The sequence below is a fragment of the Mustela putorius genome, unplaced genomic scaffold (assembly GCF_011764305.1).
Source record: "Mustela putorius furo isolate JIRA1106 unplaced genomic scaffold, ASM1176430v1.1 tig00537293_pilon_pilon_pilon, whole genome shotgun sequence".
Classification (NCBI taxonomy): Eukaryota; Metazoa; Chordata; class Mammalia; order Carnivora; family Mustelidae; genus Mustela; species Mustela putorius.
In genome coordinates this window covers 2,726,943-2,738,974 of record NW_025422431.1, presented here as the reverse complement: position 1 = coordinate 2,738,974, position 12,032 = coordinate 2,726,943, and the positions used below count along the sequence as shown (strand labels likewise).

Sequence of the window (12,032 nt, the reverse complement as noted above, 5' to 3'; positions counted from 1 at the left end):
CGTCCCCTGAATCACCCTGCCCCAGGGGCCTTGGGGAGAAATAATCCTGAGCTCATGGAAGGCCAGTATCCAGAATAGTTTGTGCCCTCTGCCCTCAGCTAGGCAGGGCTCTGCAAGTTTCCTGGAGACCTGACGGGGCTGACCACTCCTGTGGGGGCCATTCAAGCCCATGTCTCTTGCACTCTACATACTTTCCTTTCTGACTCCTGTCACACATACTGCTTCACCACACTTAGGGGGCATAAATACTCATCAAAATAAAATGCCCTTCCCTCAACCCTACCCAGTCAAGTTTGGTGTCCATCCATGCCGGCTAGCTTTCTGAGGTCACTCTAGATGAGTTTCCTAGAAAAGCAGAAGCACTCTCCTAAATCCAGTCTCTGCAGTTACTGTCCATGGGGAATTGGTCTGGAACCCACAGGTGAATGGAACATGGCCTGGCCATTGAAGAGCTTACATTCAGGTGGAAGGGACAGACATACAAGTGATTTCAAGAGAACTGACATGCTGTGACAGCATGCTCAGGGGTCCTGTAGGAACAGAGAGGGGCAGGGCATGTCGCCATGCACAAGGTTCAGAGACAGTGTCCTGGAGGACATGACGCCTCAAGATGAGTGGGGGAAGCGGGGCCAGGCCAGAAACAATGAAAAGATGATCAGAAAGAAGAGAGGCCATGAGGAGGCATCACTCAATCATTCAGCACATTTCCTGAATACCTTGCCTGTGACGGGCCTGGAAACCCCAGTCCTGGTTTCAAGGCTCTTACGGATAAGGGGGCAGGCATTTAAACAAGTCCTGTGGTTAGAACAAGGGTCAGAATACAGGGCACTGGGCTCAAAACCTTGTGTAATAGGAGACGCAAGTACCCTCCGAAAACCCTCGGAAATCTCTGGAATTCCTGGCTTCTGAGCCCTTGGAAGCTCCCAAGGCAATAATTTGTGTTTCTGTTGGCTTTTTGGCCTGCCTGACTTCCCTTCCCCGGGGCAATGAAGGACAGAAGTAGAGGGTTTCTCTCCTGATTTTTCTCCAAAACGTCCCTGAAGTTAAGTGTGCATCTAACAAGGTGCTGTGGTGTACCTGTGGGTCAGGGGCCACAAGGGATCGCAGCCTAGTGCGTGCCACTGGAGGCTCCTCTCTACAGCGGCTTCTCCAGTTTGCTCCCCCAGACTCTCCGGGCCTCTTGGTCAGGTACAGATTCTGACTCAGTAGGTCTGGGGTGGGACTTAAGAATTGGAATTTCTAGCAAGCTGCTCCACGGGCCACAGTTTGAGAAACATGGGAGTAGAGAATGAGTGGACTTTGGAGTGGGGGCAGCATTCCAGACAGGGTAAGTAGGCAGCTGCTGGTGGCTCCGAACTCGGGGAGCAGAGTGAGAGAGAGGCTGGAGAGGTGGGGCCCATTTAGGAGTCTGATTAGTGGTGGGGAGAGTCCCATGATAAGGGCAAGTGCCTCCAGGGGACCGGGGAGTGGTCTGGGCATAGTTTTCCTTCACAGAGACAGTTTGTGTGTTAAATCTAGAGAAATATTCTTCACTCCGGAAATAAGCACTCACAGTTCTCAGAATACGCCGTGCTTTCGTCTGTTTTCTGTTTTCTCCACTTCTGATAAAGACCTAGTTACAAGATACATTTCCCTCTTGACAGTGCGAGTCAGAGATAAACAGCAGCTGACCCTGGCCTGCCTCTGCCGCGGGGTGACTGGGGGGCAGGGGAGAGCAAGGAGGAGCTCACCGCCGCTGGCCAGAAGGGGGCGCCTCTGCCCAGCTCCCACCATTGGTGGCTGTGCAGGAACAAATACCAGGGTTGCCCAAAAGCAGCCAGAAACCTGGCTTCTCTGCAGGTCGTTTATGTGAGATGTCCCAACGTTAAGCTATTGGGCACTGATTCAGAAATGTTTGCCACACTGCGAGTACTGAGCGGCTCAAGTCTGCAAGGCAAATTCAGCCAATGGGTGTCTCGTTCATGAGTGCGGTGGATAGTGCTGCGGTTCCAGGCTGCTTTTACACAGATTCTGATTGCAGGAGCATCGGGGACGTGCTGGGAGAGAGGCTGGAGGCCGGGTGGCCTTGAGAAGGCTACTGCTGGCCTTGGCCAGAGAGCACGCGTGCATAACCCCCAAGGCAGCAGGAGAGGTGGGAAAAGCGGGGGGCATCCTGAGGCCGCAGAGCTGCCCGACTGATGAATGACTGGATATGAGGGTGAGAAGGAGTAGGGCTGTGGAGGACAACCGCCAGGTTTCTAACGTGCGTGACTGAGTGACGGAGTGACTGGTGGTGACATTCGCTGGGATAATGAAGACAAGAGCAGAAGCCTGTACTGAAGGGAGGTTCTAGATTGTAGGTGCCTGTGGTGTAGAATGTAGGTGCATGTGGGTCAGCCAGCAAGCTATCTGCCACAGAAGTATGGGGTCTGAAGTCAAAGGAGAGCCAGAGGATTACTCAGCTTTCTAAAACACAAATCCGGTCGGGTTACTGCTTGTTTAAAATTCTCTAATGGCTTCCGGTTGTCTGAACAGAAAGTCCAGACGCCTCGTGGAAAACAAAGCCATTTGCAGTCTGTCCCTGCCAACCCCACGGTACCACACCCCGGCACAAACACCTGCTCCCCAGGCCTGCTGGACAACTTGGAGTCCCAGAATAGGCCATGCCTTTGTTCTTGCTAGCTCTTGGGCCCACGGTACCTTCTACCCCGTCCCTCATATGTTTGGAAAATTCCTAGTTCTCTCAGACTCCAGCGTCTCTGCCCTGAAGCCTTTGCTGGCCTTGTCAGGCAGAAGAGATCACTCCAACCTTTGTGCCGCCTCTAAACTTTGTGCGCGCTGCTTTTTCTGCCCCGTCACTCCCTGCTGGAAGGATGTGCCTGTCTGTAAACTGCTTGAAGGCAGAGATCACTTCTTACCGCATCACCCATTCCTTAGCACACGTCTGGCACGTAGTAGACACTCAAGAAATGGCTGAAGAGTGAAATGCCTGAAGAGTTTTCCAGGAGGGAAAACTGCAAGGCTGGGCTAGCGGAAGATGCTTTTCACTTCCCCAGGGATTACCTGGCTCTTTCTCTCTTACAGTTAAAGAACAGCTCGAGGGCCCCGGGTGCTGACCTGCCTGTCTTCTTTCTTTGCAGCTGGGGTATGGCCGTCAATGTGTACTCCACATCCGTGACCAGTGAGAATCTGAGTCGCCATGATATGCTTGCATGGGTCAATGACTCCCTGCACCTCAATTATACCAAGATAGAACAGCTCTGTTCAGGTAGGAGCCTGGGAGTGGGAAGGGGAGGGCAGGTGGGAGGCAGACAACACAGTTTGTAATCGGGATGGAGGAGAGCTGCAGAGCCCTGAAGTAGTCAGAGTGTTTGGAGGTGAAGGAAATGAGGAATATCAGAAGTAAAGAGCAGGAGAGCTTCAGGGAAGGGCTGCAGGACAGGCAGGCCAGTGGGGTATCAAGAGCTAGGACAGGCAGTGAAGCCAGAGGGTAATGGCATGAGGTCCAGACTAGCCACTCGGGCCCCAAATCTCAGCTCTTCTTGCAGTGCAAGCCCAGGCAAATCACTGGGTCTCAGTTTTCCCGTTTGTAAAATGGAGATCACATGCCCTGTCAAACTAGGGCCGCTGGCGGGATGGAGTTCCGTATGTACAATGTTTGGGGCGATGCTCGTACGTGACCGTGTCAGTCCAGAGTGATTGCTCTCGTTCCTGGAAAGCTGGGGGGACTCTGGCCAGGACAAGGAGAGAGAAGACACTGGGTCATTTGGAGCTGAGGGCCAGCACAGGACCTGGGCAAGGGGAAGCGAGGAGCCCCGGCAGGGGGGTGGCCAGACGCCCTCAGGCAGCTGTGCGTCTCCGCAGGGGCAGCCTACTGCCAGTTCATGGACATGCTCTTCCCCGGCTGTGTGCACTTGAGGAAGGTGAAGTTCCAGGCCAAACTAGAGCATGAATACATCCACAACTTCAAGGTGCTGCAAGCAGCTTTCAAGAAGATGGGTGTTGACAAAGTAGGTGCCTGCGCTCCGGGGGGGCCCTGAGGAGCTGTGTGACCCTGGGGAAGAAGACGGCCTGCCAGCCGGGGCGGCGGAGGCTGCTGGGGTCATTCCAGCTCTCACGCCTCTCTCCACGCCCCTCCTTTCCAGAGGGAATGTTCCCCCAGCTCAAGGCGTGGTGGGAAACCCCACACTTGACACCCCACCCTGACAACATGCCTGCCCCTTCCTTCTCTCTGGATCCCATCCACCTCAGCAACTGAGGCTCAGTCTAACGGCTTCTATGAAGTTCCTTCTCTGTAGGGCCTAAGTCAAGTCTCTGGGCCCACTCTCCTGCCTCAGTGGCCCGCAGCCCCAGGTTCCAACAGCCCTCACCCCCCCCCCCCCCCCGTGCACGCGGCAGCACCAAGGGACACCTCCTCACACGGTGACGCCCAGGGCCTGGAGGAGAGGGCTGGCTCTGGATCCCTGCCCAGGGCCACAGCCTGCCCGGCTGCTCGGTGCCACGGGAGGGGCCCCCCTGTGGAGAAGGAGGACGCTGCAGCCCAGGGGCTGGCTTTCCTGAGAGCAGTGGCCCTCTCACCGAGGAAGGCAGCCCTACGGCAGCAGGTGGCTAAAGTTCTCTGCTTGTGTGGTCTATTTCAGATAATTCCCGTAGAGAAATTAGTGAAAGGAAAATTCCAAGATAATTTTGAGTTTATTCAGTGGTTTAAGAAATTCTTTGACGCAAACTATGATGGAAAGGATTACAACCCTCTGCTGGCGCGGCAGGGCCAGGACGTAGCGCCACCTCCTAACCCAGGTGATCAGATCTTCAACAAATCCAAGAAACTCATTGGCACAGCAGGTAACGTGCCCGAGCTGGGGGAGGGAGTGTGGGGGGCCGGGCCGGCGGGGCTCCACAGCCAGGAGCGCCCCCTGGGCCACCGGCCCGGCCCTGCCAGCCTAGAGGAGACTGTTATCACGGAGTTCAGATGACGCCGCCTGCTGCCCGCCTAGACCAGGGGGAGTCACAGTAGGGAGGACAGGGCCGCAAAGATGGCTACAGACTCCACCGGCATCAGCCACGGGAGCAGTGGCAGTGGGAGGCCCAGGGCCCTTGCTCTGGTAGCGTGAGCTAAGCTGTTGGCCTCAAGATGACAGGGCGGCATGTGGCACGGTTCGTCTGTCCAGGTCCTTCCAGGCCAAGGGTCTGGTGCCAGCAGCACACACCTTTCTTGCCCCCTGCCCACTGGACGCCCAGGGACAGGAGTTTGCCGAGCTTCCCCCACTGGGATCACATCTTCCCTGACTCTGAAGGTCCATAGCCTGAAGTCCTCAAAAGAGGAGTCTTTTGAAAGGAAGCTTTGTCTGGGTTCTAGAAGAGAAGGGAGAGAAGCGAGAGGGCCTTTGGGGGACAAGAGGGCTGGGGAGAGGAAGAGACAGGAGCAGCCCCAGCATCTGAACCCGTCATAGCAGGGCCCTCCTCCGTTTGCGCTGCTGCCCCGCCTGGGCCTGCCCCCGTTCACCTGCTTGCTTTGCGTTAGAAGCAGCCAGCTCTGACTAGGGAGCGGCCATAGCTAGAAGACAAGTGGCCACAGCATGCCCGGCCTGCGGGGGAGGACCTGGGGGCCCTGAATCAGGCCGAGCACAGAGCACAGAGCCCATCCTGAGGCAGGGAGCCTGGGAAGGCCTGGGGCCCTGAGACTCCAGCGTCACCCACAGGGAGGGCAGGGCTTGTGGTAGGAAAACCCAGCAAGTGCCAGATCTGAGACCCTGCCCTAGCGGCTCTTCCTCAGACAAGAGGCCCAACCCTCCCGGCCCCACTTCCCAGGTTCGCCTTCCCAGTTCCCCTCAGCTCTCCCTCAGGCCAGCTCTCCTCCTTCCCCACACCTCATACCTTCTTTACTCCCCCGAAGCCCCTGCTCTCCCAGGCTTGCCAAAGAGCTGCCCAGCTGCTGTGGTGTCCGTGTGGCCATGGCTTGAGGCCTAGCTGTAGATGGCCCTCCTGAGTGGGAGAAGAGGGGAGGGCAAGAGTGCCTGCCTTTCGCATGGGCCTGCCCTGCAGCCTTCACACCAGGCCGTCTCACGCCATGTGAGCTGTGGGCTTACGTGACCCCATCCGACTTCTCTCCCCTGGGCAGTTCCCCAGAGGACGTCCCCCACAGGCCCCAAAAATATGCAGACCTCTGGTCGGCTGAGCAATGTGGCCCCACCCTGCATCCTCCGGAAGAATCCCCCGTCAGCCCGGAACGGCGGCCATGAGACCGATGCCCAGATTCTTGAACTCAACCAGCAGGTGAGGAGGGTGGGCAAGGGCGGCTGAGCGAGCCTTCAACAAAAAGCCAGGCCCTTGGGCATCACGACAGGAAGGGGGTCTGAGGCAGGGATCTCTGGCCTGAACACCGCCTTGTCCCTGAGCAGCTATTGGACCTGAAGCTGACCGTCGATGGGCTGGAGAAGGAGCGTGACTTCTACTTCAGCAAACTTCGAGACATCGAGCTCATCTGCCAGGAGCATGAAAGTGAGAACAGCCCTGTTATCTCGGGCATCATTGGCATTCTCTATGCCACTGAGGTGAGCTCTGGGCCTGGCCGCATCCTGCCCCGTGACAACCACAAGGGGTGGCACCCGAGGGGCCTGAGGGAACACAGTGAGAAGAGCCAGCTGAAGTCAGAGCCTAAGGCCACGTAACGATCAGCCGGGAATGGGGACTAGAACTCGGCCCTTGCTCCCGAGCGTCAGGCGGCCGTCTCCCCTCTGCCTGGCCTGGCTGGCTCACCACTTCCCTCTCCTCTCCCACCCTCCAGGAAGGATTTGCACCCCCTGAAGACGATGAGATTGAGGAACACCAACAGGAAGACCAGGACGAGTACTGAGGGCGGCTCCAGCCCTAGCTGACTGCACGGCTTCCCGTGCCTCCCCTCACGGTCCCCCCCACATTATAATCCTTTCCTTACAGCCTGTTGGCCCCGGGTGCTTTGTGTCAGTGCCGCAGCACTGGGGAGTCAGGCAAGGAGCGGGGGCTCTCGGGGAAGGGGCAGGTGAGCAGGCAGAGGCCCCGTCCTGCTGGCACCGGCCCAGCGGTGACTCTGTCCACTCCTCCATATCCCTATTTATTTCCGTTGTCTCTACGCTGTGTCGGCCAACACTTCCCGGGGTGGGGAGGCTACCGCTGCCCCCCTCCCCAGCCAGCCACTTGCTCCCCTGACAGCCAGCAGCTGTATATTTGACAAAGTCATTGGTATATTTTTACTTACTGGATTTTCCTTGCACTTTACCTGTTCTTTTCCCAGGGCTGACAGCACAGGGCTCCGGGGCAGTGTGCCTGGCTTGGCTTCCCTTCCCTGGTGTTAGGAGCCATGGCAGGACTCCCCCATTCTTATTTATTTTGTCTTTTGACTTCCCAGTAGTTGAGGGGAAGGCTGATGTCAGGAGAGGGATAAGGGGGATTGGGGGGGTGCCTTAGGCCTCGGTCGTCAGGGAGAGGGAGGGGAGCATGTGAGGGATGAAAATGACCTCCTGGCACCAGGCTCCCCCACCCTTGGCCCTCGGCCCCCAGCACTGAAGCCCAGCACTGCCCCGAGGCCCCCAGCCACTCCTCCCGCAGCTTGGTTCATACCACACAGACTCTGCTTGGACCCTCCTGTACGTCCAACTCCCATCTGCCCTCCTCCCCGACCCCGATCCCCTCGGGCCACCCAGCCTGCATATGTGTTCACTTTTATTTAAATAAACTTGTGTGGTAAAAGTCCATGCCCTGTCTCCCCCACCGGGGCCATGGCCTGGGTCTCAATGCTTGTGTCTTCCCAAGCACTCCCGTCCAGAGGTGGTTGGAGCACAGCGTGGCTGCCACCCTCCGTCAGGCCTAGAAACTGCCATGCGCACGTAGCCTCAAAGCCCAGCTCGAACCCCGTCCCCATCTGTCAACTCTGGTCCAGAGGCTGTAAGGGGAGGAAGACGTGGAGTCCGCGACCCCCAGTCGCCATGAAGGAACAAAGTGTGGGGCCGTGGCTGTGACAATGGGCAGTAGCCCAGTCAGGTGGCTGGGGGTGGGGGGAGTAACAGGGTGGCCTGGCCAAGAGGTGCTCAATCTCCTTCCGGCCAGTCAGGGCACATGATGTCCCCCACCCGTTGTCAAAGTTCACATCCCTCCCAACAGCGATCCATCTGGGGACAAGGAGAGAGTGGAGTGAGTTACAAAGAGCAAGCAGCTATGAGTGCTGAAGCCCCGAAGGACAGCAAAGCCTGAGCAGTCCCTTCTGTAGAACAGGCCCTAATGGGAACCCAGAGTCAGCAAGGCTTTCACATCATCTGCACAGCCCTACCCTCCTGGTGCATGCCCCAGCAAAGGCCCATAGTTAAGAATGTCCTGGAAGCCCAACAGGGACCAAGGGTACTGTAACAAATGTGTGAGCCAGACCCGCTCAAACAAAGCCATCCTCTCTATCAGACCCTGCACTTATTGATGAAGGGACCAAGCCCTGCATGTGACATAACTTGCTCAAGGTGGTAAAAATCTGGGTTAGAATTCAGACCTCCAGACTCATGATTCGGCACTCATCCCCAAAGACCACAGAGGTGGGACCTCCAGAATGTTCTCTAGCAGTGGGCTAGTAGTCCTGGTAGGTGTGTCTTCACCATCCTGAACATGATCAAATTGGGGCCATGTTTCTGCCGTGCCCCTGCTCCATGCGCCTCCTCCAGACCACTGCCATTTCTCTGATAACTCCAGACAGAATTCTTAAAGAAGTAATTCATACTGTTCATCCCTCATTCACTTCACCTCCTTTTGGCTCCTTCCCCAACATAGATTCTTCTGGCCCTATTCTACCCCAACATAGATTCTTCTGGCCCTATTCTGGCTTTCTCCCCCCAGTAATTCCTTGCCTGCTTTTAACTCCCTTGCCTAATCTTTTTTTTTTTTTTTAAGATTTTTCCATTTATTTAAAAAAGAGAGAGAGGAGGGGCAGAGAATCCCAAGCAGACTCCTCACTGAGTGCAGAGCCTGATGCAGGGGTCCATCCCAAGACCCTGAGCTCATGCCCTGAGCCAAAACCAACAGTCAGACGCTTCACCTTCTGAGCCACCTAAGCTCCTCCCTTGCCTAATTTTAAGGGGCTTTCCCTCCACTATTCCATGTAGATACTATAAGAAAATAAAGTAGTTGTTCTATGTTACCCAAAGTTCATCTTCAGGCCAAGACCTCACACTGCTGTCTAAGTGGGTATGGGAGGCAGAATAATGCCTCCCTCCAGAGGTATCCATGTCATAACTCCCTGAGCTGGGAATGTGTTAGGTTACATAGCAAAGGGGAATTAAGATTCCAAGTGGAATTAAATCGCTAACCAGCTGATCTTAAAATAAGGAGAGGATGGTGGGTTATTCAGATGGCCTCAGTGAAATCACAGGGTCCATACAAGTGGAAGGGGGACAGAAGAGGAGGTTGGAGTGATGCCATGTGAGCAGAACTCAGTCTGCTGTCACTGGCTTTGAAGACAGAAGGGGCCTGAGCAAAGAAACGCAGGCAGCTTCTAGAGGCTGGGAAAGGCAAGAAAACAGATACTCCCGTGGAGTCCCCAGAAAGGACCCTGAAGACATGGTATTGTAGCACAGTGAGACCCTGACAGACTCTTCTAGAACTGTAAGATATATAGAACTATAAGCTAATAAATGTGTGTTGTTTTAATCCACTAGGCTTATGGCAATTTGTTACAGCAGCAGTAGAAAGCTAACGCAGTAGGTCAAACTCAGCTTCAGCGGGTTCACCCTTCTTCTCGCCCCCACACTAGATACCCACCTGTCCTCCTTGACCCCACATCTTTTGATTCTTCCCTCAAACCCCATGTGGGTGGGTACCTGCTCCAGCCCATGTCTCTGGATGGCATCTGAGGCTGCTCTTAAACATTCAGAGTTCAGAGATACAAAGCCACTGCCACCTCCACCTCTTCCCAGTACCCTCATACTAAGTATGTCTTTCTCGCAGAACACTGAAGATGACGAACTACAATTTTCTGTTTATACATTTGTCTCTCACACAGGCTTCGAGTTGCTCCCGAGCAAGTGAGACGAATCCTCCAGCTCTACCCAGTACAGTGCCAGGTGTCTAGGTAGAGAAGGTTCTTAGGAAATGCTACAGAAAAAATAATGAGTGACTCCTAACCCCTAGATGCCAAGGTACAACCAATTTCCGGCCAGACCAGTCCAAGGAAAACCAGCAAAGAAAGTCCCTCCCCCCGCCTTTTATATATCCCCACCACGGAGCAGACCCCTTCTTTACCTCCATGGAAAGCTCGTTCTCTTTCTTTTCCGTAAACAGCGTCTCCTCTGTGACCACACACGTGACACAGAAGGGTTGAGCAAAGGGGATATTGGTGCTAGACTCTGAGAAGAGCTAAACCAATGATCTGAAAAGGGAACTGAATCATGATCTGTTCAGTTATGGTCCTTGGCAAAAGCGCTCTCAGAGCATCCCAAGGCAACGTCAGCCACAGTCAGACCAGAAGGGGCTGGAGGACAGGCAGGAGGCAGCCAGAGCCGGTGACCTCCCACCTCCTGACTTTCCCCCACCCACACATACCCCATCCTTCACATAGCTCCATTCACCTTTCTGAAACAGTGGCTCAGGCCACTTTTCTCACGGTCCCCCAGCCCACATTCTGCAGACCACATTCTGCAGACCACAGCTTATCACGGACCACACCCTTTCCAACCTTCTTCACCTCCCAAATCCCATCAAGCATCTCCGGACTGAACTACTTCCCATTTCCCAGGTTTACCCTTTCTTGTCCTACCTCTAGGCCTTCGCTTAAATCAACAAATCCATACAACTGGCCAATTCTCTTCACCTGTCCTGATCCCCCAACCGGAAAAATTATCCCATTTCGCATTTCAAAGTCCACCTCTTTTAGGAAGTTTTCTCTAATCTCTTTCCTAAGGAGCTCCTCAGTCCTCAAGATGTTCGACCGCAGGAATTTGGACTCTATTCTCTCTAACCATAAGGGCTTGCCTGGCTTGCATCTCAGTATGGTAGATAGGAATCTCATTCTCAGATGTAGGAGCGTATGCGAAATAACACATTTCTTTTTTTTTTTTTTTTAAGAGTTTATTTATCCATTTGACAGATCACAAATAGGCAGGAGGCGGGGCGGGGAGCGGGGAGGGGGCGGGAGACAGGTTCCCCGCCGAGCAGAGAGCCGGATGCGGGGGCTCCATCCCAGGATCCCGGGACCTTGACCAGAGCTGAAGGCAGAGGCTTTAACCCACTGCGCCACCCAGGCACCCCAACACATTTCCTTAATTGTAATAAACTACTTTCATTTCTCCTCCCCTCATCCTCCTCTGCTGGAATGCTCTAAATGTTGAGGTCCCACTGGGTACTACAAGCATGGCGGAAGGCCCTCCAGGGATAGTGGATGTCAGCACTAACCTGCTAGACTAGTTCCTCAGATCAGGGGCCCTTGATTATTCCCTGCCACATTTGGGACTTGGGACTGCCTCTTGCGGTGGAAATCGGAGCCAGTCTTTCCCATTACTTGGAAGGGGAAACAGCTCTCTCTGTCCCAGAACCCCCGATTTTTTTTCTCCTACCAGAAGTGGTCTCCACTCTCCTCATTTCCTGCCCTCCAAACACTGCCCCCTCCCTCAAGTTCCGTCCTCTTCCTTGTTCTTCCACACTAGATTTTTATAGCCCAATAACTCGAAGTTTAACCACTAGCAACAAAGAAGCTAGCGCTTTCCTAGAAAGACGAAAGCATTTAATCTTCAAACTCTCCCCAGAGGGAAGGGGAACTTTCCATTCCATCTTTTGAACACCACTAGAAAGGAAAGAAAACCCAAAACGGTTAAATTTTCGAGTCACCCAGTGCAGTGGCCTTCACACAGTAGGTGCTCAAGAAAGAGTTTCTGAATGCTATAGCCTCTCATCTCAACATCTTTGCCTGGATGTCTTTTGCTAGGAAGGCGACCCGAGCCCCTGCCCAATCCCTCGCTAGGGATAACCTGCCGAAAACGCAAGACTACAAGTCCCAGACTGCCTTGCGGTCGGCGCCGCGCGCCGCGAGGGCCTACGAGGAGACG

At 54.8% G+C, this 12,032-nt stretch overlaps 1 protein-coding gene across 3 annotated transcripts in view; it reads left to right on the top strand.

Annotated features, from left to right (window-relative positions):
* MAPRE3 (microtubule associated protein RP/EB family member 3) overlaps positions 1-7,707 on the top strand; it is a 52,842-nt gene extending 45,135 nt beyond the window's left edge. For 2 of the 3 annotated variants that reach the window (XM_004765379.3, XM_004765378.3), the window contains exons 2-7: positions 3,120-3,247; positions 3,844-3,989; positions 4,620-4,821; positions 6,098-6,252; positions 6,378-6,530; positions 6,764-7,707. In XM_004765379.3, the coding sequence (XP_004765436.2) occupies positions 3,127-3,247; positions 3,844-3,989; positions 4,620-4,821; positions 6,098-6,252; positions 6,378-6,530; positions 6,764-6,832 (846 nt within the window). In that variant the 5' untranslated portion in view covers positions 3,120-3,126 and the 3' untranslated portion in view covers positions 6,833-7,707. Of the gene's footprint in view, positions 1-3,119; positions 3,248-3,843; positions 3,990-4,619; positions 4,822-6,097; positions 6,253-6,377; positions 6,531-6,763 lie in introns of those variants that run through there. The other variant, XM_013062981.2, reaches the window with a different exon arrangement.
* The last annotated feature ends 4,325 nt before the right edge of the window (positions 7,708-12,032 follow it).